This window comes from Biomphalaria glabrata, chromosome 10 (genome assembly GCF_947242115.1).
Source record: "Biomphalaria glabrata chromosome 10, xgBioGlab47.1, whole genome shotgun sequence".
NCBI lineage: Eukaryota > Metazoa > Mollusca > Gastropoda > Planorbidae > Biomphalaria > Biomphalaria glabrata.
This window is the reverse complement of record NC_074720.1, coordinates 23,081,025-23,105,863: the sequence shown is the minus strand read 5'-3', so window position 1 is coordinate 23,105,863 and position 24,839 is coordinate 23,081,025. Positions and strand designations below refer to the sequence as shown.

General features: G+C 34.1%; 1 protein-coding gene across 1 annotated transcript in view; it reads left to right on the top strand.

Moving 5' to 3' along the window:
- LOC106069999 (syndetin-like) overlaps positions 1 to 24,705 on the top strand; it is a 33,557-nt gene extending 8,852 nt beyond the window's left edge. The window contains exons 9-25 of the mRNA XM_013229801.2: positions 331 to 474; positions 3,956 to 4,088; positions 4,788 to 4,944; positions 6,106 to 6,295; positions 6,452 to 6,649; positions 7,102 to 7,202; positions 7,438 to 7,526; positions 8,375 to 8,466; positions 10,290 to 10,316; positions 17,134 to 17,259; positions 17,348 to 17,445; positions 17,703 to 17,799; positions 18,812 to 18,970; positions 21,310 to 21,431; positions 21,954 to 22,052; positions 22,247 to 22,337; positions 23,669 to 24,705. Coding sequence (XP_013085255.2) covers positions 331 to 474; positions 3,956 to 4,088; positions 4,788 to 4,944; positions 6,106 to 6,295; positions 6,452 to 6,649; positions 7,102 to 7,202; positions 7,438 to 7,526; positions 8,375 to 8,466; positions 10,290 to 10,316; positions 17,134 to 17,259; positions 17,348 to 17,445; positions 17,703 to 17,799; positions 18,812 to 18,970; positions 21,310 to 21,431; positions 21,954 to 22,052; positions 22,247 to 22,337; positions 23,669 to 23,785 — 2,040 coding nt within the window. The 3' untranslated portion in view covers positions 23,786 to 24,705. The remainder of the gene's footprint in view (positions 1 to 330; positions 475 to 3,955; positions 4,089 to 4,787; positions 4,945 to 6,105; positions 6,296 to 6,451; positions 6,650 to 7,101; positions 7,203 to 7,437; positions 7,527 to 8,374; positions 8,467 to 10,289; positions 10,317 to 17,133; positions 17,260 to 17,347; positions 17,446 to 17,702; positions 17,800 to 18,811; positions 18,971 to 21,309; positions 21,432 to 21,953; positions 22,053 to 22,246; positions 22,338 to 23,668) is intronic.
- Positions 24,706 to 24,839: the final 134 nt, after the last annotated feature.

Here is a 24,839-nt window from a genome sequence, read left to right as displayed (position 1 = left end):
GAGAAAATACTGGTCACACAGATCTCAAACATAATTAATAAAACCTTAGATTATTATTGTTGTTAAAGTCATCAGCGGATACAGAACTTTTGAGGGGTGGGGGCAATATTTTCCCTAACCCTAATCCTATGTCTAAATGCACACACAACACAAATACGTATAAATATCAGAAAAGAGCAAAATGTAGTCTATGCTAGAATTAGAGCCTTTTTTTTCATCTTTTGACCTAAAAAATATTAAGTTAATTCACCGTTTTGACAGCTGGGGAGTCTGGTGGAGTGCTGCAAGAGTGGAGATTTATTGCTTTGTAAAACTTTTTTTTTTCTCCAGATGGCCATTGACCAGCTACTTATGCACTTCACGAGTGCTATCCACAATACTGCCTTCACTATCATCCTTGGCTATGTAGAACTAACATCTGCTTCTAGTGGGGCGGCAAACTTTCAAAAGCGCCAATATGATGATCTATGCAAGGTAAATAGTTGTAGTATTATTGAATTATTTATCTTGCCTGTTAGAATCATTCAACTTATCTACTTTTAGGCCAGTTGTTCTCAAACGGGGTCCGCGGACCCTAAGACTACTCAAGGGGGTCTGCAGAAAGATGAAAATTGTTTACAGTTAAATAACTTCTTTGCTAAAAGCCAGCTTATCTGATCAGATAATTTGAACAATAATCAACTCGCTCCTCACTACTGTTTATTAATGTTTAATATGTCTATTACATACTATTCTATGACAACCTAAGACAGGCATGTCAAACTCATTAAGGTGTATGGGCCACATAAAAACTTTTTATGACCTGAGGGGCCGCAGCCAAAATTCAGTTGCAAAACAGCCTACTAGTTTTATGTAAATTAGAAACAATATAGTAGAATACATTAATTAATAGCATACCTCTCCCTAGTTGCCTAAATTGTTGTATAATTTGGTAATTAAAAATTACTATGAGCGATCGATTATACGTCCTGATGCTTGACATCTTTTCTGGGATACAAGTATACAAGTTTATTAATGTCAGGTTGAAGTTTGTTTGTCACTGACACTTTCATCACTGATGACAAATTTTGATCAGATAATCTCGAATGGTGTGATGTTTTTGTAGCTTTCATTATGGAAAAGAACTACTCACAGAGATCAGTGCTAAAATCATAGCTAGAATTCTGGCTGCAAATTTTCGCAATTCAATGTACCGTTCAGGTCAATAACTGTAACATTTTTGCAAAGACACTTCTATATACTTCGCTTTCAACAAAGAATCTGACTGCTATTTTACTAACTCTAGTTGCACATTACCAGCAGCATTTGCGGAAGCTAATGAAAATGGAGATACAAACAACGAAACTTCTAGCTCGTATGAAACGAAGTCACGAAAACAGCCATTGAAAGCATCAATACCAAATATTGTAGCCGTATTTAATCTTTTTAGTTCCTGACACGTTGAGAAGTGAACAAGATGTTCTCTTCATATTTGGTTTATCCACAGTCGTAATTTTGCATGACAGCACTTCACATTATCACACGCAGTTGTGACAATTTTGTCTTTACTTCGAAGTTTCAAATTCAAGTCTTGCAGGTGACCAGTGAGATCAACTGCAAATGCCAAATTCTGAACCCATTTGCCAGTTTGGAAATGTTCAACAGGTTCACCTTTCATGTTAAGAAACATTTCCATTTCTTCACGCAGTGCAATACTCTATGACAGGAGAGCCAGCGGACTACTGAGTAGTAGGGAACACAATCAAATAAAATAATTAATTATCAGAAAGATTGAAAATTGGCGATGATTTAAAGGGAGTGACTGACACAGGTCTTATGACATGTTGAAACTGTAATTGCTTTGCGCAAATGTTTCTTGGGGAATGATGCACTGAAAAATGAGCAAATTTAAAATTAGCATCAGTCTCTCTTATTTTTGCAAGTAGCTTTGCATCAAAACCATTTCATTTCATGGTTGGTGCGCCATCCGTTGTTAGACTAGCTAGCTTTACCAAAGATAAATTTTACTGCAATATCACTTCCTGTAATATCTAAAAAACATCCTCGCTTGTTGTGGTGTTATGCATAGAACATAGCTCAAGTAGTTCCTCATGTATCACAAAATTCCTGTCACAAACCCTTATGAATATAACCAACTGTGCTACACCCCTTACATCAGTTGACTCATCGAGCGCCAATGAAAATAATTCAAAATCAACTATTTAGTTCTTTAATTGTTCACGCAAGCTGACTGACATGTCATTTATTCTATCTGCCACAGTGTTCCTAGTTAACGCTATTTCTTTGAATGCGTTCTCATTTTCTGGACAAGTTACTTCGGCTTTAACGACACACTCCTTCATAAAATCACCTTCACTAAATGATTTGCTATGGCTTGCAATTAAGTTAAACAAAATGTAGCTTCCTTTCACTGCAGACTCACTCTCGTTGTTCAGTTTAACAAATACTATTTTGCAATTGAAGTAGCTTGTCATCTCTTATTTTCCAGTGTAATAGTTTAACTCTATTTTGATAATTTTTAAGGTGGCCAAGCGGGCCGCATGCAAGGTGATCGCGGGCTGCATGCGGCCCCAGAACGCCGTGTTTGACATGCCTGACCTAAGTTAAAGATTTGAAAGCATTCTTCACTTGGATACCCCCTAATGGGTATTGGATCCTTTTGTGCATGAACAAACTTAGAGCCCAATCACAAATTTTGTTTCTTTCTCTTTTATCATATATCCTACTTTCGGTCAGAGTATTACAAGGTCATCTGTCATCATCAAGAAGTACATAGAAGTCTAATTTATAAAATGCTGGTTGTAAATGTATATGTGTTTTGTGTGTGAATGTTGTTTGTATTTGTATCTATATTGTTATTGTTACAATAGTTACGCTGAGGTGGTCTATTGTACCTTTACCTATCCCTTAGTCTGTTGGAACCTTGGGGCACCATGCAATATTTGTCGACTGTTTTTCTCCATTCCTCTCTGTCTTTTGCCTTTGAGATTTACAAAAGCTGTCCTGGCGTCACTCTGGCTGTTTGATGATCTTGGGTAGTTTATTAACCTGGTAGATGCTAGTTCTTCTATCTGCACTGTGGCTGTCCAAGAGATCACCAGTTGCAATTGACCAATCACAGATGAATCCATACTAATGCAGAAGCAGCTTATTGAAATATCCACAAATGAGGAATTTAAACCAATATGTAAACAAGGATACTACAATTTCTGGTTGCAAAAATATATCCTAATTTATATCTTGCAGTATGGGTCATTGTCAAGAAGTTGTTGACTGCTTTCCTGTCCTCTATAGATTTGGTATAACAATTCATTGCCAAAGTGAACCTCATCACAAATAAAAGAAACTTGACTCGTAATTTGTGCTTGTTAAGCCGGGCAAAAATACACTCATAAACTTCATCCAAGTCATTCATTATTTTTGTTATTTTTTTTCAAACAAAGACTTATAACCTTAATAAACACTCCTACAACAAAATGTGTTTTTTTATGTTTTTTTTAAATATTTGTTCATATATAATGTGAATTTATGTAGCTTTTTCACTTAAGGTTCCTTGGCATGGAGTCCCTGGGTCAAATAGTTTTAGAACCTCTGTGTAAGGCAACACAAGAAAAGTAAAAGCCAGTAGAATTGTTTAAGAATTTTGATAAGAATGACAAGGATGCACAATCTAGTCCTACTCACTTTTGAACCACTCAATAAGAAACAGACAATCTTCTGAAATATGTCCCTGCTCAGAGTTTGGACAACTTTAGTGTAACACCACTTTTGAGCCATGATGATTTTGTTGAAACTTTAGAACCACACTTTAACTGTCAATAGTTGAACTGAAAATGTTGGAGGAATCATCGACTTATTGTTTTTAGTTCTAGTATTTATTAAAGTAAGTGTTTCCAACAGAAAACTGCCTTATCTTCCAAATCTATCAATGTTTTGTTTGGTTTGTCTTTGCCAGCACATAACTACTGAAACCTTTACACCTTGTCTTGTTGATCTGTGCAAGGCCATGTGGGAAATCATGAAAAGCTATTTTAAGACCATCAGCTGGCATGCTCTTAATGATCAAGACAGCTGTGATGGGGATTCTGGTAAATAGATGAGCCATGTTATAACTATATAGGTAGATAATGTTAAACCATGGTTTATGAATCTATATTTGGGTTATGCCATATAATTGATGATAGGTTAATAAATCATTTCAATGCTCGTTCCAGTACTTTTTTCTTATTGTAAAATATTCATTGATTGCATTGTTGAAGTTACTTTAATTAAATAGTTGTATACGTCTGAGTGAATAATTAAAATGTTTTATTGCTTTGATTGACAAGAAAAATAAAAGCTTAAACTGTCTAGTTTGAGCTGAGAGAATTTATTGAAAGTCTGCTATAGGATAGCTTCTATGGTATTTCTATGTTTAGACATTATTTGTGGGATATTATATTATTATTGTTGTTGTTTTTTTTGTGACAATAAAATCCAATGATTTTTGCACAGTGAGGAAAAAATGGCATACATTAAATTGAACAAACATCTTAGAAACACTTTAATTTAAAGAAAAATATTTTCCAATTAATTTCATTTTTATGGGGTGGGGGTGGGGGAGTTTCACTAGTAGTTATAGGGCAATCCAATAGTATTTTGCTTGTATTCTAAAGGAGCCAATTTCTTTAAGGGTTTTGCATGTAAGCTGTACATGTCAAACAAGCAGTTCTCTCAGACCAGTTTAGAAATATACGCTTGAATGAACATTTTCTACCCAGCAACTGTAAATATGTTCACTTTTCCAGAAATATTTCACCAGAGGTATGTGGGTACAAAATTGGACCATGGTCGAAGTCGTATTTGGGAAGATGTTCAACAGAGAGTGAAGAAATTTGTATTAGCCACAGATCTGAGTGGATTTAAATTTGATGAGTTTATTTATATACTGGACATTATTAACAGGTGAATTAAATCTCATTTTATAAACTTGTTAGGGTAGATTCAGTTGTTTGATCTATTGACAGTTTGAAATATATGAACTCCCCTAGGGTAGATTCAGTTGTTTGATCTATTGACAGTTTGAAATATATGAACTCTCCTAGCGTAGATTCAGTTTGATCTATTGACAGTTTGAAATATATGAACTCCCCTAGGGTAGATTCAGTTTGTTTGATCTATTGACAGTTTGAAATATATGAACTCCCCTAGGGTAGGTTCAGTTTGATCTATTGACAGTTTGAAATATATGAACTCCCCTAGGGTAGGTTCAGTTTGATCCATTGACAGTTTGAAATATATGAACTCCCCTAGGGTACATTCAGTTTGATCTATTGACAGTTTGGAATATATGAACTCCCCTAGGGTAGATTCAGTTTGATCTATTGACAGTTTGAAATATATGAACTCTCGTAGGGTAGATTCAGTTTGATCTATTGACAGTTTGAAATATATGAAATCCCCTAGGGTAGATTCAGTTTGTTTGATCTATTGAAAGTTTGAAATATATGAACTCCCCTAGGGTAGATTCAGTTTGTTTGATCTATTGAAAGTTTGAAATATATGAACTCTCCTAGGGTAGATTCAGTTTGATCTATTGACCATGAACTCTCCTCTTTATTTTCGCAATTTTATTTCACTTCATATCTTCCACATGATAGAATTGAAAATAATTTTTTTTCTAGGTTTAAACAATAAATATATTTTACTTAATGGTTGGTATAAATAATTAATCTATTGATGAGTAGAGTACACATAGTGCATCATGTATGATAGTTATCATAGATATCTATTACCTATAAATAAATCTAGTCATTCCTTTGCATACACAAATGTCATTGGAAGGTTCATTAACAGCCTTTGATTGGAAGTCCAGTATATCTTCAAGCCATCCTACATTAAAATAAGCCAAATTATTGCTATCTAAAGTAAAAACATAAACAATAAATAGAAATTCCAATGAACCAAGTTTAACAAAACTAAGCTAAAAGCTCTTTCATTCATAAAGTATTGACAGTAATAAAAACTATGAAATAACTTAAATGTTAATATTTTGCTATAAGAATGAACTGTGCAGACTTGTGAAAACTTAATGATAATTTAATGTTTTGGTTTAATGTCCAACAGAATGATTGAAGTAGGTGAGGAGTTCTGTGCCAGTAAATCTGAAGGCTTACAAGACACACTTAAACTTCAAAGTCTGAACTACTTCAAGACTCACCACCAAATACGACTGGATGAACTACGCATGTTTCTGGAGAATGAGGCCTGGGAGATGTGTCCTGTCAGATCCAATTTTAACATCCTACATCTTGTGGTAGGTGGACAGTTTCTTCTTGTTACATTGATATGCTAGAGTTGTCTTTGCTTAGGTTTCAACTAATACAGTACTTATTAATTTTCTGTAAAATATCTTATAAAAGTGTGTTTTTACCCATTTATTACATTCTAAAGTATCCTATTTTGTTTTTAGGAATTTCGTTTCATGAGAAAATGGGCTAACTCAAGACACATGATACCAGAAAATGAGTTGACAACTGAAGACAAATGTGAAAGCCTGACCACTGATCAGGAGAGTAAAAGTTACTTTTCCTGCTATTTGGAAGAAGGAAACCCATTTGATAAGCAATTTGAGGAAGAAGAGAAAGAAGATGTTTTCTCTGCTCTACTTGTAAGTAACATTTGAAAACAGCTGGGTTGATTTTTTTTCCCTTGTAAAGTTCAGGCTTGCTCTCAGTACATTGAGCAGACAAATGATTCTAGTTTGACAGCTGTTTCTGTTGTATACCTATATTAAAAGTGCAGCTATTATTAGTTTGTTTTCACGACCAAAGTATTCCATGCATTGCAAGTTTAGAAACTTTTTGGCTCATAAATGATGAAACTAACAATTACTTGTGTATAAATAAAAAAAAGAATAGTTTTATATTAACACTCCTATCATACTGTCATGTTTGATGTATCACCACAGTTAAGGAGTAAATATCAAGTGGTGGAAATCATAACTAAATGACAGAATTTAATTTTGTATAAAGCTGTACAAATGTCAGTATTTACAATTTGTAACTAGTCTAGCTCAGATAGGCATGGTTGTAATTTACTCATTGAGCTCTGTCATTCCAGGAGACTGATGGGGAGCTACTGTCAGACAGTGACTCTGATGTGGCAGAAGACTTAAAGAAAGATTATATAGATGAAATCACAGGAGAGGCCCATTCATATAAGTAAGTGGTTGTTGCACAATGGTAATCTTATGAGATTCAAATTTTCAAAAAGAAGCACAAGTACCTTTGTTTCACTTCCACTTGTTTTGTGCCATGTTTATCATATCATTTTGAAGACCTTAGTATTATTAATTACCTTGAAGTAATACATCACATAAACTTCAATATCAAAACTTCTAAAGATTCAATTTACTCTCATGTCATGCTCTAATGATGTTTATAATGTATTTATCAGGCACAAGAGACGATCATCCAGCAGAACTATACTCCATAAACAAACTCCTCTAATAACTAATACAACACTGAATGTTTTAAGAGTCATGGGTATGTACACCTGTACAAATGTTGAGACTTATGTGTTGTACACCTGTACAAATGTTGAGACTTATGTGTTGTACACCTGTACAAATATTGAGACTTATTTGATGTACACCTGTACAAATGTTGAGACTTATTTGATGTACACCTTTACAAATGTTGAGACTTATGTGTTGTACACCTGTACAAATGTTGAGACTTATTTGATGTACACCTGTACAAATGTTGAGACTTATGTGTTGTACACCTGTACAAATGTTGAGACTTATTTGATGTACACCTGTACAAATGTTGAGACTTATGTGTTGTACACCTGTACAAATGTTGAGACTTATTTGATGTACACCTGTACAAATGTTGAGACTTATGTGTTGTACACCTGTACAAATGTTGAGACTTATTTGATGTACACCTGTACAAATGTTGAGACTTATTTGATGTACACCTGTACAAATGTTGTGAGACTTATTTGATGTACACCTGTACAAATGTTGAGACTTATTTGATGTACACCTGTACAAATGTTGAGACTTATTTGATGTACATCTGTTAAAATGAGAATTGTGAGTGGCTACTGAGTTGTTGAATCCATACTAATATTGTTCTAAGTAATAATCAAGAAATGTTTTAGGACATTGCCTCTGAGTGCCAAGACTCAAGAATGTAGTATCATTTATTCATAATTTAAAAAAAAATCATAACTATATTTGAAGCATGTACCCAATTTTTTTAAAACTATTTTTTTTAATATTAGCGACATTTAAAATTTAAAAAAATTACATAAATATAGCATATTAACAGAATTTATCTCTTATGTTTGAGATATCACTTGACTCATGTTTTATATTCAACAGGCAAATACCTCCAAATGATTTCTATATTAAAGCCTATAGCTTTTGATGTCCTAAGCTCACTAACCCAGCTGTTTGATTATTATCTTTATACTGTAAGTCTTTCACATTATTAGTAAAGAAACGAAAATTTCAAAAAGAAAAAAAGTTTTCTCTGAAAAAATTGTAATTACCAAATTTTCATTTATGTATATAATTTTAGAGTGTTATTGTGATGCTATGTTGTCTTTGAATGGGCATGATGGACAAGTGGTAAATCACTTGACTACCAAACCAATGGGTCTCGGGTTTTAAATTTTGGGATTTTTTAAGACATCACTGAGTCTAACCAACTCTAATTGTACCTGACATTTGTTGGTAATCAGAGACACTAGGCTAGGGTATTATTCGTAGAATTTTCATCCGCATTCAACACCATCCAACCACATCACATGATACAAAAACTATCTGAATTGAACGTTAGCAAAAACATACAAGCTTGGATTCTAAACTTTCTTATCAAACGCCCACAATATGTGAAAGTGAACGGCCATGTGTCAGGCACGAGAGAGCTTAGCACTGGAGCGCCGCAGGGGTGCATCCTGTCACCAGTATTATATACCATATACACAAATGACATTCAGAGCCTAACAGCTGACACTCCCATCATAAAATTTGCTGACGACAAAGCAATCATTGGTCTTATTGCAGGTGATGAAAATCTGTACCATTCAACAATTAACAACTTTTACCAATGGTAAATTTTAAATGTGCAGAAAACTAAAGAAATGATTATTGATTTTAGGAAACATAAAGGCCATATTGCAGAAATTCAGATAAACTATCAAACCATAGAACAAGTACAAAAATATAAATACTTAGGTACAACCATCAACAACAAACTGAAATGGAGTAAACACTGTCAAAACCTTTACACAAAAATTCACCAGCGACTCTTCTATCTCAGAAGCTAAGAAAATTTAGCAATTGACAAAACAATAATTAAACTTTTCTATACAGCAACCACCAGCAGCCTAATTAACTTTGCCATCACCTGCTGGTATGGTAATACTTCACTGGCACAAAGACTTAGACTAAGTAGACTAATTAAAAAAGCATCTTATATCACTCGAACACAGCTACCATCTCTTGAAGAGCTTTTTCAGGAAAGATGCCTTTTCAAAATACTCACGATTCTTAAAGACAACCTGCAACCATTAAACCACTGTTACATACGATCTGAACAAAGTGGTTGTCTCCTTTCCATTAGGACTAAAACAGAAAGATTTAAAAACTTCTTTATCCCACTTTTGGTCAGAGTGTTACAAGATCATCTGTCATCATTGAGATGTACATAGAAGTCAAATTCATAAAGCGCTGATTGTGAATGTGTATCGTGTGTGAATGTTGTTCGAATTTTTCATCTATATTGTTATTGTACAGTAGTTACACGGAGGTAGTAAATTGAAGTCAAACTGAATTTCCATTTTATTCGATCAATAAAAATTATCTTATCTTAAAAGTAAAGGCAGTTGGTCATTGTGCTGGCCACATGACAACCCTGTTAACCATTGGCCATAGAAACAGATGACAGTCCACATCAACTGACCCTAATACCTAAAGAACTGAAAACATCTATCAAATGAGAAAATGTTCATGCATTTGACTCAGACTATAGGACCAAATTGATTGCATGTATTTGACTCAGACTATAGGATCAAATTGATTGCATGTATGTGTCAATAATTGACAGTGCTAGGGATGCTGCTGACTGGAGACATTAAAAGAATCATCCCATGCAGTCTAATTGCTAACGCAACACATTTTTAAGAGCTCTTATTTGATTCCTTAATATTATTTTTTTTGTCTTTCAATAACAGACTTATCATATTCTGTGTCTTAGATTTGATGTAAAATTGTTTGAACATTTTATCTCCAGGTATTTTCTTTTTTTGCACCAGATGCAGTGAGTAGTTTTTTTTTTGTTTGTATTCTCTAAGAGATAGTTCTGTCTCAGCTTTAGGTCAGTAGTGTGCAAGCTTTTTGTTTGTTCTAATATTAATAAATGAACAAGTACAACAAATCCACTCAGCTAGTTGTCTGGTTATTGTGATAGACACTTGACTTCTGTCTTTGTTAACCATAAGCCACAAATATGTAACAAGACATCTTAGTTATACCTTTGACCACTAATACACATTAGATCTTTTTAGATCTTTGTTGACCATTGGCCACTAATACACATGACATCTTTGTTAACCATTTATCACAGATACACATGACATCTTAGGTAATAATTGGTTACATATAAACATGACATCCTTGTTAACCATTAGCCACAGAAATGATCTGCTAATAGATTTCTAAATGTCTCAAACATTTTTTTTTACTTTATTTGATTTGTAGCAGTGGTGAGAATTTCCATACAATTATAAAAAATTACTTTTTCAGCATATGTTTTCTGAAAAAAAATCTTCCTTTTTTTTAAATTTCATAATTCCATTGTTATATAGCCTGACTGCTAGTAGGCTCGCTAATTAGTTTATTGTCATAAATGTTACTGCTAGATTGGCTTGCTTGTTTAGTTCATTGTCATAAATGTGACTGCTAGATTGGCTTGCTTGTTTAGTTTATTGTCATAAATGTGACTGCTAGATTGGCTTGCTTGTTTAGTTCATTGTCATAAATGTGACTGCTAGATTGGCTTGCTTGTTTAGTTCATTGTCATAAATGTGACTGCTAGATTGGCTTGCTTGTTTAGTTCATTGTCATAAATGTGACTGCTAGATTGGCTTGCTTGTTTAGTTCATTGTCATAAATGTGACTGCTAGATTGGCTTGCTTGTTTAGTTCATTGTCATAAATGTGACTGCTAGATTGGCTTGCTTGTTTAGTTCATTGTCATAAATGTGACTGCTAGATTGGCTTGCTTGTTTAGTTCATTGTCATAAATGTGACTGCTAGATTGGCTTGCTTGTTTAGTTCATTGTCATAAATGTGACTGCTAGATTGGCTTGCTTGTTTAGTTCATTGTCATAAATGTGACTGCTAGATTGGCTTGCTTGTTTAGTTCATTGTCATAAATGTGACTGCTAGATTGGCTTGCTTGTTTAGTTCATTGTCATAAATGTGACTGCTAGATTGGCTTGCTTGTTTAGTTCATTGTCATAAATGTGACTGCTAGATTGGCTTGCTTGTTTAGTTCATTGTCATAAATGTGACTGCTAGATTGGCTTGCTTGTTTAGTTCATTGTCATAAATGTGACTGCTAGATTGGCTTGCTTGTTTAGTTCATTGTCATAAATGTGACTGCTAGATTGGCTTGCTTGTTTAGTTCATTGTCATAAATGTGACTGCTAGATTGGCTTGCTTGTTTAGTTCATTGTCATAAATGTGACTGCTAGATTGGCTTGCTTGTTTAGTTCATTGTCATAAATGTGACTGCTAGATTGGCTTGCTTGTTTAGTTCATTGTCATAAATGTGACTGCTAGATTGGCTTGCTTGTTTAGTTCATTGTCATAAATGTGACTGCTAGATTGGCTTGCTTGTTTAGTTCATTGTCATAAATGTGACTGCTAGATTGGCTTGCTTGTTTAGTTCATTGTCATAAATGTGACTGCTAGATTGGCTTGCTTGTTTAGTTCATTGTCATAAATGTGACTGCTAGATTGGCTTGCTTGTTTAGTTCATTGTCATAAATGTGACTGCTAGATTGGCTTGCTTGTTTAGTTCATTGTCATAAATGTGACTGCTAGATTGGCTTGCTTGTTTAGTTCATTGTCATAAATGTGACTGCTAGATTGGCTTGCTTGTTTAGTTCATTGTCATAAATGTGACTGCTAGATTGGCTTGCTTGTTTAGTTCATTGTCATAAATGTGACTGCTAGATTGGCTTGCTTGTTTAGTTCATTGTCATAAATGTGACTGCTAGATTGGCTTGCTTGTTTAGTTCATTGTCATAAATGTGACTGCTAGATTGGCTTGCTTGTTTAGTTCATTGTCATAAATGTGACTGCTAGATTGGCTTGCTTGTTTAGTTCATTGTCATAAATGTGACTGCTAGATTGGCTTGCTTGTTTAGTTCATTGTCATAAATGTGACTGCTAGATTGGCTTGCTTGTTTAGTTCATTGTCATAAATGTGACTGCTAGATTGGCTTGCTTGTTTAGTTCATTGTCATAAATGTGACTGCTAGATTGGCTTGCTTGTTTAGTTCATTGTCATAAATGTGACTGCTAGATTGGCTTGCTTGTTTAGTTCATTGTCATAAATGTGACTGCTAGATTGGCTTGCTTGTTTAGTTCATTGTCATAAATGTGACTGCTAGATTGGCTTGCTTGTTTAGTTCATTGTCATAAATGTGACTGCTAGATTGGCTTGCTTGTTTAGTTCATTGTCATAAATGTGACTGCTAGATTGGCTTGCTTGTTTAGTTCATTGTCATAAATGTGACTGCTAGATTGGCTTGCTTGTTTAGTTCATTGTCATAAATGTGACTGCTAGATTGGCTTGCTTGTTTAGTTCATTGTCATAAATGTGACTGCTAGATTGGCTTGCTTGTTTAGTTCATTGTCATAAATGTGACTGCTAGATTGGCTTGCTTGTTTAGTTCATTGTCATAAATGTGACTGCTAGATTGGCTTGCTTGTTTAGTTCATTGTCATAAATGTGACTGCTAGATTGGCTTGCTTGTTTAGTTCATTGTCATAAATGTGACTGCTAGATTGGCTTGCTTGTTTAGTTCATTGTCATAAATGTGACTGCTAGATTGGCTTGCTTGTTTAGTTCATTGTCATAAATGTGACTGCTAGATTGGCTTGCTTGTTTAGTTCATTGTCATAAATGTGACTGCTAGATTGGCTTGCTTGTTTAGTTCATTGTCATAAATGTGACTGCTAGATTGGCTTGCTTGTTTAGTTCATTGTCATAAATGTGACTGCTAGATTGGCTTGCTTGTTTAGTTCATTGTCATAAATGTGACTGCTAGATTGGCTTGCTTGTTTAGTTCATTGTCATAAATGTGACTGCTAGATTGGCTTGCTTGTTTAGTTCATTGTCATAAATGTGACTGCTAGATTGGCTTGCTTGTTTAGTTCATTGTCATAAATGTGACTGCTAGATTGGCTTGCTTGTTTAGTTCATTGTCATAAATGTGACTGCTAGATTGGCTTGCTTGTTTAGTTCATTGTCATAAATGTGACTGCTAGATTGGCTTGCTTGTTTAGTTCATTGTCATAAATGTGACTGCTAGATTGGCTTGCTTGTTTAGTTCATTGTCATAAATGTGACTGCTAGATTGGCTTGCTTGTTTAGTTCATTGTCATAAATGTGACTGCTAGATTGGCTTGCTTGTTTAGTTCATTGTCATAAATGTGACTGCTAGATTGGCTTGCTTGTTTAGTTCATTGTCATAAATGTGACTGCTAGATTGGCTTGCTTGTTTAGTTCATTGTCATAAATGTGACTGCTAGATTGGCTTGCTTGTTTAGTTCATTGTCATAAATGTGACTGCTAGATTGGCTTGCTTGTTTAGTTCATTGTCATAAATGTGACTGCTAGATTGGCTTGCTTGTTTAGTTCATTGTCATAAATGTGACTGCTAGATTGGCTTGCTTGTTTAGTTCATTGTCATAAATGTGACTGCTAGATTGGCTTGCTTGTTTAGTTCATTGTCATAAATGTGACTGCTAGATTGGCTTGCTTGTTTAGTTCATTGTCATAAATGTGACTGCTAGATTGGCTTGCTTGTTTAGTTCATTGTCATAAATGTGACTGCTAGATTGGCTTGCTTGTTTAGTTCATTGTCATAAATGTGACTGCTAGATTGGCTTGCTTGTTTAGTTCATTGTCATAAATGTGACTGCTAGATTGGCTTGCTTGTTTAGTTCATTGTCATAAATGTGACTGCTAGATTGGCTTGCTTGTTTAGTTCATTGTCATAAATGTGACTGCTAGATTGGCTTGCTTGTTTAGTTCATTGTCATAAATGTGACTGCTAGATTGGCTTGCTTGTTTAGTTCATTGTCATAAATGTGACTGCTAGATTGGCTTGCTTGTTTAGTTCATTGTCATAAATGTGACTGCTAGATTGGCTTGCTTGTTTAGTTCATTGTCATAAATGTGACTGCTAGATTGGCTTGCTTGTTTAGTTCATTGTCATAAATGTGACTGCTAGATTGGCTTGCTTGTTTAGTTCATTGTCATAAATGTGACTGCTAGATTGGCTTGCTTGTTTAGTTCATTGTCATAAATGTGACTGCTAGATTGGCTTGCTTGTTTAGTTCATTGTCATAAATGTGACTGCTAGATTGGCTTGCTTGTTTAGTTCATTGTCATAAATGTGACTGCTAGATTGGCTTGCTTGTTTAGTTCATTGTCATAAATGTGACTGCTAGATTGGCTTGCTTGTTTAGTTCATTGTCATAAATGTGACTGCTAGATTGGCTTGCTTGTTTAGTTCATTGTCATAAATGTGACTGCTAGATTGGCTTGCTTGTTTAGTTCATTGTCATAAATGTGACTGCTAGATTGGCTTGCTTGTTTAGTTCATTGTCATAAATGTGACTGCTAGATTGGCTTGCTTGTTTAGTTCATTGTCATAAATGTGACTGCTAGATTGGCTTGCTTGTTTAGTTCATTGTCATAAATGTGACTGCTAGATTGGCTTGCTTGTTTAGTTCATTGTCATAAATGTGACTGCTAGATTGGCTTGCTTGTTTAGTTCATTGTCATAAATGTGACTGCTAGATTGGCTTGCTTGTTTAGTTCATTGTCATAAATGTGACTGCTAGATTGGCTTGCTTGTTTAGTTCATTGTCATAAATGTGACTGCTAGATTGGCTTGCTTGTTTAGTTCATTGTCATAAATGTGACTGCTAGATTGGCTTGCTTGTTTAGTTCATTGTCATAAATGTGACTGCTAGATTGGCTTGCTTGTTTAGTTCATTGTCATAAATGTGACTGCTAGATTGGCTTGCTTGTTTAGTTCATTGTCATAAATGTGACTGCTAGATTGGCTTGCTTGTTTAGTTCATTGTCATAAATGTGACTGCTAGATTGGCTTGCTTGTTTAGTTCATTGTCATAAATGTGACTGCTAGATTGGCTTGCTTGTTTAGTTCATTGTCATAAATGTGACTGCTAGATTGGCTTGCTTGTTTAGTTCATTGTCATAAATGTGACTGCTAGATTGGCTTGCTTGTTTAGTTCATTGTCATAAATGTGACTGCTAGATTGGCTTGCTTGTTTAGTTCATTGTCATAAATGTGACTGCTAGATTGGCTTGCTTGTTTAGTTCATTGTCATAAATGTGACTGCTAGATTGGCTTGCTTGTTTAGTTCATTGTCATAAATGTGACTGCTAGATTGGCTTGCTTGTTTAGTTCATTGTCATAAATGTGACTGCTAGATTGGCTTGCTTGTTTAGTTCATTGTCATAAATGTGACTGCTAGATTGGCTTGCTTGTTTAGTTCATTGTCATAAATGTGACTGCTAGATTGGCTTGCTTGTTTAGTTCATTGTCATAAATGTGACTGCTAGATTGGCTTGCTTGTTTAGTTCATTGTCATAAATGTGACTGCTAGATTGGCTTGCTTGTTTAGTTCATTGTCATAAATGTGACTGCTAGATTGGCTTGCTTGTTTAGTTCATTGTCATAAATGTGACTGCTAGATTGGCTTGCTTGTTTAGTTCATTGTCATAAATGTGACTGCTAGATTGGCTTGCTTGTTTAGTTCATTGTCATAAATGTGACTGCTAGATTGGCTTGCTTGTTTAGTTCATTGTCATAAATGTGACTGCTAGATTGGCTTGCTTGTTTAGTTCATTGTCATAAATGTGACTGCTAGATTGGCTTGCTTGTTTAGTTCATTGTCATAAATGTGACTGCTAGATTGGCTTGCTTGTTTAGTTCATTGTCATAAATGTGACTGCTAGATTGGCTTGCTTGTTTAGTTCATTGTCATAAATGTGACTGCTAGATTGGCTTGCTTGTTTAGTTCATTGTCATAAATGTGACTGCTAGATTGGCTTGCTTGTTTAGTTCATTGTCATAAATGTGACTGCTAGATTGGCTTGCTAGTCAAGTTTACTCCTCCTAACCTGACAGAGACTGCAACTATATATTTTATTTGTATTTGACTAGGAATTTTTTTTTTATTATTTTTTTTTTTTAGTTTGTCTTAAGTTTTATACAAACAAGTTTTTAATGTTCCAAAACAAGTCATGTCATTTATATCATTTAAAAAAAAATACATTTGAATGCACAATAGAACTAGTATGTATATAGAACAATAAAATATTCAGCTATGGACCACCATTACCCACTGGGCTTTTAAATACTGTTGTAGAAAATTCACTACAATTTCTTTTTTTGTTTTTCAAAGATTTCCTTTCAATAGTGTTTTCTAACAGAGACATACAGGTGTGTGACCTGACCTTAGTGACCTATAGGGAGGACCATTCATGACAGACTAATAATGAGTTGTTGATAACATAGTTTGTTACAGTGTATGATTGTTTAGATTTGAATGTGTTAGAAACATGTAGACTTACAATCTATAAATAAAGGTTTGTAGTTTATTAATAAATTGATTAGCCATTAGTTGCTGTCAGACTGAGTTTCTGTGTGGGGGAAAGCAAGAAAATAGCATGCTTTGATAACTGTAACAGTGTTTATATGTTCTACATTGGATTAAATCCATATAGAATATTACTTCTACAAAAATTATCTTAATAAAACAAAATCAACTAAAACATGCACATTTGTTTTTTGTACTATTTAGTCTTCTCACAATGAACAAGCTGTAAATCCAAGGCTGTTGAACACTCTACAAAGAATACGTGACAATTTGCTGACCAACTCCTCAGTTATGTATGTTCCAAATAAGAAAGACCCAGATGCCAGCACTGTAAGGATTACGTTTTTTGAATGTGTACATGTAAGTGTTTACATTTCCTTTGTTTCTAATTGTTTTAATGTTATTCAATTATTTTCAGGACAAAGTGGCCACAGCTAAAATGTCTTCAGTTGTCCAGTTGTCTGATCCAAAATCACTATTTGGCTTGGCAGAAAGAGTGGTGGCCACAGAGTCTTTGTAAGTATACTCTTTACATTACTTATTATGTAACTCATTATTTATTTTACTAACATGCAGCCAACTTTACAAGCAAAATCTAAGCATGTAAATCTTATTAAATCGGTGAGATTCTCAAGTCAACAATTTGATGCCCCCTCCAACATGCATTAAGTTAATATAGTTCTGAAAGAAGGATCATTTTTGAGAAAAGAATATAGTTCACTGTTATGGTCTAACCAAATCTTTGACCAAACTAATATTTGTGTTTTATTTAGGCTGTTCTTGGCCAAACAGTTGGATTATCTACAGCCCTACTTGGAAGAACTTATTCCTATCACTAAGAAAACTTTCTTGAGTCAATTTTATTCACAGGTAATTAAAGTGTATATTGTACAATAGCATTTCAGTTTGTGTGTTTATATATGTGTACATGACATTCAGATCTGTCATCACTGTGTGCATTACATTTTTATGTCATCACTATGTACCGGGTACTTTACATTTAGATCTGTCATCACTGAACATTACATTTAGATCTATCATCACTGTATATATTACATTTAGATCTTTCATCACTGTGTACATTACATTTAGATGTATATGTCTTCACTGTGTACATTACATTTAGATCTGTTTTCTTCACTGTGTACATTGCATTTAGATCTGTCTTCACTGTGTACATTACATTTAGATCTGTTTTCTTCACTGTGTACATTACATTTAGATCTGTTTTCTTCACTGTGTACATTACATTTAGATCTGTTTTCTTCACTGTGTACATTACATTTAGATCTGTTTTCTTCACTGTGTACATTACATTTAGATCTGTTTTCTTCACTGTGTACATTACATTAGATCTGTTTTCTTCACTGTGTACATTGCATTTAGATCTGTCTTCACTGTGTACATTACATTTAGATCTGTTTTCTTCACTGTGTACATTACATTTAGATTTGTTTTCTTCACTGTGTACATTACATTTAGATCTGTTTTCTTCACTGTGTACATTACATTTAGATCTGTTTTCTTCACTGTGTACATTACATTAGATCTGTTTTCTTCACTGTGTACATTGCATTTAGATCTGTCTTCACTGTGTACATTACATTTAGATGTTTTCTTCACTGTGTACATTACATTTAGATCTGTTTTCTTCACTGTGTACATTACAGTTAGACCTGTCTTCACTGTGTATATGACATTTTGTCTTGAGATATGCATTTTTCAAGAATGTAATCATATTTTGAATACTACATCTCTCTTCCATACAAAAGTCTTGGCCACATGCTTTGTTCAAGAAAGTATCACAATTTTCACCTCCCCTCACTGAAGAAGCTATCATTTCTTTCAAAATAGAATTCAGTGAATGTTGTTCTACTTTCAGACAGTGAAGATGGCTGTGGAGGTACGTGTTCCAGTCTATGGTGTTGTGTCTGGACTCAGTGTCAGCTATGAGAGTGTGCTACAACAGATGAGCACTGTCCGGTGGGATGTGAAGGAAATCATGTCACAACACAACACCTACATTGACCAGTTGCTCAAGGTGACCTTTTTCATTTCTGGTGTTTAGGGTGAAAGTGTTTCCTAAAACTACCCAACAGTTAAAACTAATGTAGAAAACTGTAGTTACTATTGTGATACCAAATTTATTTTATTAAAAAGTCAAGAAAATATAAAAAATGCTTACAAAAAAAACAGAAAAGAGCTTTTTTTAAGCATAGTTGTATCAGTTAGTTTGGATGAGTCATGTAATTAAATTTGTAATAGATCTAGACTAACAATAATAAATCTGCGATTAATATTTTTATCAATTGTTCATGTTTAACGCAATTTCATGCTTTAGCTTTCTCAATAAGCTATGATTCTATCACTTGTCTGGTCTAGTAGGTAAAGTGTGGGGGAGAAAGAAGGGTTTTTTTTATTCAGTTTTTAAATACATTTATAAAAAAAATTCAAGAGTTGAACAACCTAGATTCGAACTCAGGGCTCTAGACTCCTCAAGCCAACACACTTACCTCTGTACCAGAGAAGTGCTTATGAAACCAGAAAGTTTTATAGTTACCTATTGATAGTTTATAACTTTAAAGCAAAGTAGTATAAAGGGGACTAATTCAACTACCACATCAATCAAGTACAATTTCTTTCCCTTATTCCATACAAAACAAAATAATAACAATAGTTAATTAACTAATTGGTTAGTTTTTAAAATTGACTATTGTTTTGTCAGGTAAAAGAAATAAGTGTGCAAAATTTCAGCATGATCCAAGATTAGATGTGGGATAAATAATGTGTACACAATTTTTACCAAACTGACAAACATAGTCAGTTGATAAAATTTTGTAATAAAAGTAAATATAAAATCCCAAAGATGTCAAAAAAAAAGTCTTTAGACTTTGTGTATGAAAATGTTTTTTATGTACATTTACATTTTATTTAAATGTATAGGCCTTGTAATAAGAAATAAAGGAACACTGAAGAGTAACCTAAAACAAGGCTTTATTAAACTAGAACGACACATGAACTGACGAAAGAGACTTGGACAGTAGCACACTAAATCAATGTTGTGAACACATTCTCACGACGTTACACAAACATAAACAAATAGTAACTATTTCACCACATTCACCCCGCCTAGAATTAAAATAGCAAGTATAGTAATATAGTAGGCCATTAGCATAAATAAAAAGAGAATGCCAGTGCATGTAATACAATAGATCAATAAACAGTGTCGAAATATTAATTTCTCTTGTAAACATTAATAAATGGTGATACAAAGAAACCTAAAAACCAGTATCTGTTGTATGACTTATAAACAATTACTAGTTTCTGTTTTAAGTATTAACAAATAGTGTAGTAAGTAGACATGTACGTAAGTAAGTGAAAAGTAAACTCTAGTATCAGTAGCAAGAGATAAACAATGCCAGTTTATGTAGAACATAAGTAGAGCAATAGAGGAACAACTCTAGACTCTATAGTTCGGTCTGGTTCTTCTCTCTCTTAAGTTGTAACGGGGTTGACTATCCTGTTCTACAGTTTGGGAGTCACTAGTGAGTTCCTGAGCGTCAAGTGGGGTATTTTCAAGAGGAAGCGCTCGGAGGTCCTCAGGGCCTACCAGGGGTTCTTTCCTTTCTTGTATCTTGTCGTGCAAAAATTTCGCTTTTAGGCTTCACGTAGACATTTTGTAGCACTTTGATTGATTCATCGAACGTGGTACACTCACTTATGTACTGAAATACGCTCGAAGAAACCTAGTTTTCCAGTAATTTCTTTTTGTCAATCTCGCAGTGAGAGACTGAGGAGATGAAATTCTCAAATGTTCTGAGCCAGTGCAGCCACTTCTCGGCAGCCGATGGCGAGCTAGGCTCTATGTCCAGCTCTTTTGGCCTAAATAGACGTTCCATTTGTATTACTACTTTTACTTACAGACTGAGAATAGTGTTGAACGAAAATCCAAAAAAGATACGTGAGGCACATAGATCCATGGAATTGAAAATTTCTAGTTTAATAAATTGTAATAAGAAATAAAGGAACACTGAAGAGTAACCTAAAACAAGGCTTTATTAAACTAGAACGACACATGAACTGACGAAAGAGACTTGGACAGTAGCACACTAAATCAATGTTGTGAACACATTCTCACGACGTTACACAAACATAAACAAATAGTAACTATTTCACCACAGGCCTTTATTCCCCAAGTCTCAATATCTAGGTGGGCATGACTTGGCCTAAATTGTGCCGATGTGCCAAAATATCAAATATCATTATGTAGGCCTCTGTCTTGAAGTCAAATGTTTGTCTCAATGTATTGACTTCTGTTTTTTTTATTTATTTTTGAAATTGTTGTGTTAATATATATATATATATCTATATTTTATCCAGTGTTTTAGTGACCTTCGTAAAAAGCTTGAGGAAGTTGACAAAAGAGTTCCACTCCCTAAAGTTGTGATAAATTTGTTTTGGGAACAGTGTGTAAAAAATGCTAATAGAACATTTGTTGAAGGGTAGGTCAAAGGTTTATTTTCTTATTAGTAAGATTCTCAAAGCTAAATACTGATCCTCTCATTTCTACCTATAGACTGTGATTATATTAATGTGTTACTAATTTGTTACAAACACTGTCCAAGAGCATATGAGGCATTACACCAGATGGCCCATTTTCTTGCCAGAGCACTATGAGCTCTGAACCCTAGTAGAGGGCTGCTGTAATGCTTATTACATTTCTTTTCTCTATAGGAAATCACCTTTTTTTTTTCTTCACCAGCTATTTCAGCATGTTTGTCTTGACAGTGCTTGAGAAATTCTTCAAAGTGGCTCTTGCTACTCTATGCTAATGAAGTGCATATATAACATGCAGTGCATTTTGCAAATTAGAAACCTTTTTTTTGTTATTTATTATGTTATATAACATTGTACATTGTTGCTTGTAGGCTTATCTAACATTGCACATTGTTGCTTGTAGGCTTATCTAACATTGCACATTGTTGCTTGTAGGCTTTTAGTACTTTTATTATTTTCCATTTCAGCTTTGCAAATGCCAAGAAATGTAGTAATGGAGGCCGTGCACTCATGCAGCTAGACTTCCAACAGTTTCTTACTAAATTGGATCAAATCATAGAATTAAGGTCAGTTGCACAGCATTGTTATTTATTGTACATTTTATTTTTTGTTTTGTAATGTTCTTATGTGTAAATGCAATTAGTAAATTTATCTAGTGTTTTTGTTTTTTTTATAACTATGTCTGTATATAAAATTTGTTAGATGTACTTAAATTTAGTAGTAAACAACTTACATAGATCATTTAATTTATCTATTACAGGCCTATTCCAGACAAAGAGTTTGTTGAGGCTTACATCAAAGCTTACTATTTACCAGAGTCTCAACTTGAAACATGGATTAATGATCACAAGGTTAGTAGAATCTATTGAAGATTATTTTGTAATAATTGTTTATTCAAGAATTTAGGGGTATACCGGATAGTTACATTTGATATTAGACCAATTAAGATATCTTGCCAGAGCTGGATACCCTAGCGATATGTCTAGATCTAGCCAATAGTAGGTTTAGACATAGCACAAAACTTTCCAAGAGACCAATGTTAATAGTAGTTTTATTGGACTGATGTGTTGAATTCAAGTTGATTCATGGTTTTAAACAGATAGCACAATCTGAAAGTGCTAGACCTACAACAAGCACAATCTGAAAGTTTTTGAAATTGTTGTGTTGATATAATTATATATATATTTTATCCAGTGTTTTAGTGACCTAAACACTGAAAGTATAAAACCTAAAATGGAAAAACGTAAAAAAGTTTGTATGAAAATGACAGCTTGTCAAGTCAAAATATGTCATTTAAAACTGAAAGCTGCTGCAATGTACAATGAATGTATTATAAGAAAATTGCCTCTGAGTACATGTAAGGTTCAGTTTCAGTTTATTACTTGTTCAGTACTTTTTACATCAAAAGTTGAATAATATTTAAGTAAAATAAGTTTGTCATTGTGTCCAGGTATTAGTTTTGCATGCTGAGTAATCTTTCCGATGGCACACTGGTTGGAAGTGGTGGTAGGTAGATTTGAGAAACCTTGTCTATGGAATCTGTTGGCCTTCTACCTTTGATGGAATCAAGGGTTTACTCTGGTGACTGCTCTTCATGTATCATATCTTGCTGGCTTTGTGCTCTGATGGTGCACTAGTTTCTTCTTGTGCCACCAGTTCATCAATCCCATAAAATGGAGTCAACTGACTTGGCATTGTTTGCTAGTCGTTTGGTAACTTCAGTGAAGAGCTCTGCTGGTGTGTGTACCAGTATTTTGGTGTTTCAAGTCTTATGACAGCAGCCTACACTCACCAGTGACTTCCTCCAAAAACTGTAGAGAAGCAGCACTAAAACAAAATTCTCATTACCTGGCCACTGGCTTGGAGATAAATTGCTTATGGATTTACTTTCTGCACAATACAGTGATAGTGCTCCAATAGTCTCTGTAACATGAAGATACTCTAGTTTCAGTAACTTCCTGTATCAACTGATGTCTTGAAAAAACGAATTTGTTTGTTAAGCTTCAGAGCTGAATATGGCCAGATAGTGAGAAAAAAAAATGGATATCTGCCAGGAGCCAGTGCTGAGCTCTGGTGAAAACCCAACTAGAAATATTATGTCATGTAATATCTGATGTAATGTGTTGGATGTAATGTGATGAAATATTTGGTTATGTTGATCATTTGATTGTGTTTATTTCAGGAATACTCCAGCAAACAGTTGTTGGCATTGGTCAATTCTGTGGATCATTTAAGTAGAAAGTCTAGACAAAAGCTCACCAATATTATTGAAGAAACAGATAAAGGGAGACGATTGTAATACTTGTTATTGCTGCTAGTGCAATGTATGAATGTGTTGAATGGCTCCTTACCTCCCTTCGTTATGAAGCTCAGTTTTCAGACTTGTGCACTGTATCTTTACCTTCTAGGATGAGTAAAGTATGTACGCTTATAATTATTACTACATTTTTCTCTTTTATTAGATCAAGAACATTTTTATTCCATTTCAATCTCTCTATTATGTATTCAAAACACTTGAGTAAGATTGTGTGTTTGTGTTCTGTCAGCTGATGATTTGAAAGTCAAATCCCAGCCTTTCAGTAAATGTAAGATAAGGCCAAATGAGTTGAACACAGAAAGTCTTTGAATGTTGACACATTTCTTTCCTTCCTTTATTTTGGTTCTTTGTGTTGAAAGCTCTGTGCAATTTCATTTACTTTTAAAGTAGTGCACACCATCATTGGACCCTAGATCCCTAGACATCCCTCTTTTTGGTTTACAGAGAAGGCATTAATCTATTTACTCTGAATAGTTTCAACAGCAAGGTGTGACTGTATTACACTGTACTACATTTTTGAAACTCAGTTTCCCATTACACAAAGTAAGTAGTTCATTGGCTTTGGAGTCACTGACCTATAATGAAGCTTTTTATTGAATATGTGATACAAAGTTTAATATTCAAGTTTCTTTAGATCGAATCTGTCTCTATATATTTCTTCTGTAGGAATTGTACTATTATCTTCATATTTATCAGACTATCTCTGTGTGGGTATAATGTGATTTATAGTTGACATAAAGATGTATAAAGAAACATGTTTATTATTTTGTGTCTCTTGGTGTACATGTGTGTGTGTCTACAGTATCATTCCATGTCTTGTAACTAGCTATGAAATAGAAGAACTACAATGGTTGATGACAATTCAAAATAATAGAAATGGGAATAAAAACCAACTAATCAAATCTTCTTTGTTCACTTATGTTACTGACTAGATGAGCTATTACTACTCACTTAATGATAGACTTCTCTAGAGTATGCAGTAGAACTAGTTAACAGTTAATAAAAAGCCACTTCCTTGAACAATTGCTTTGAGTAT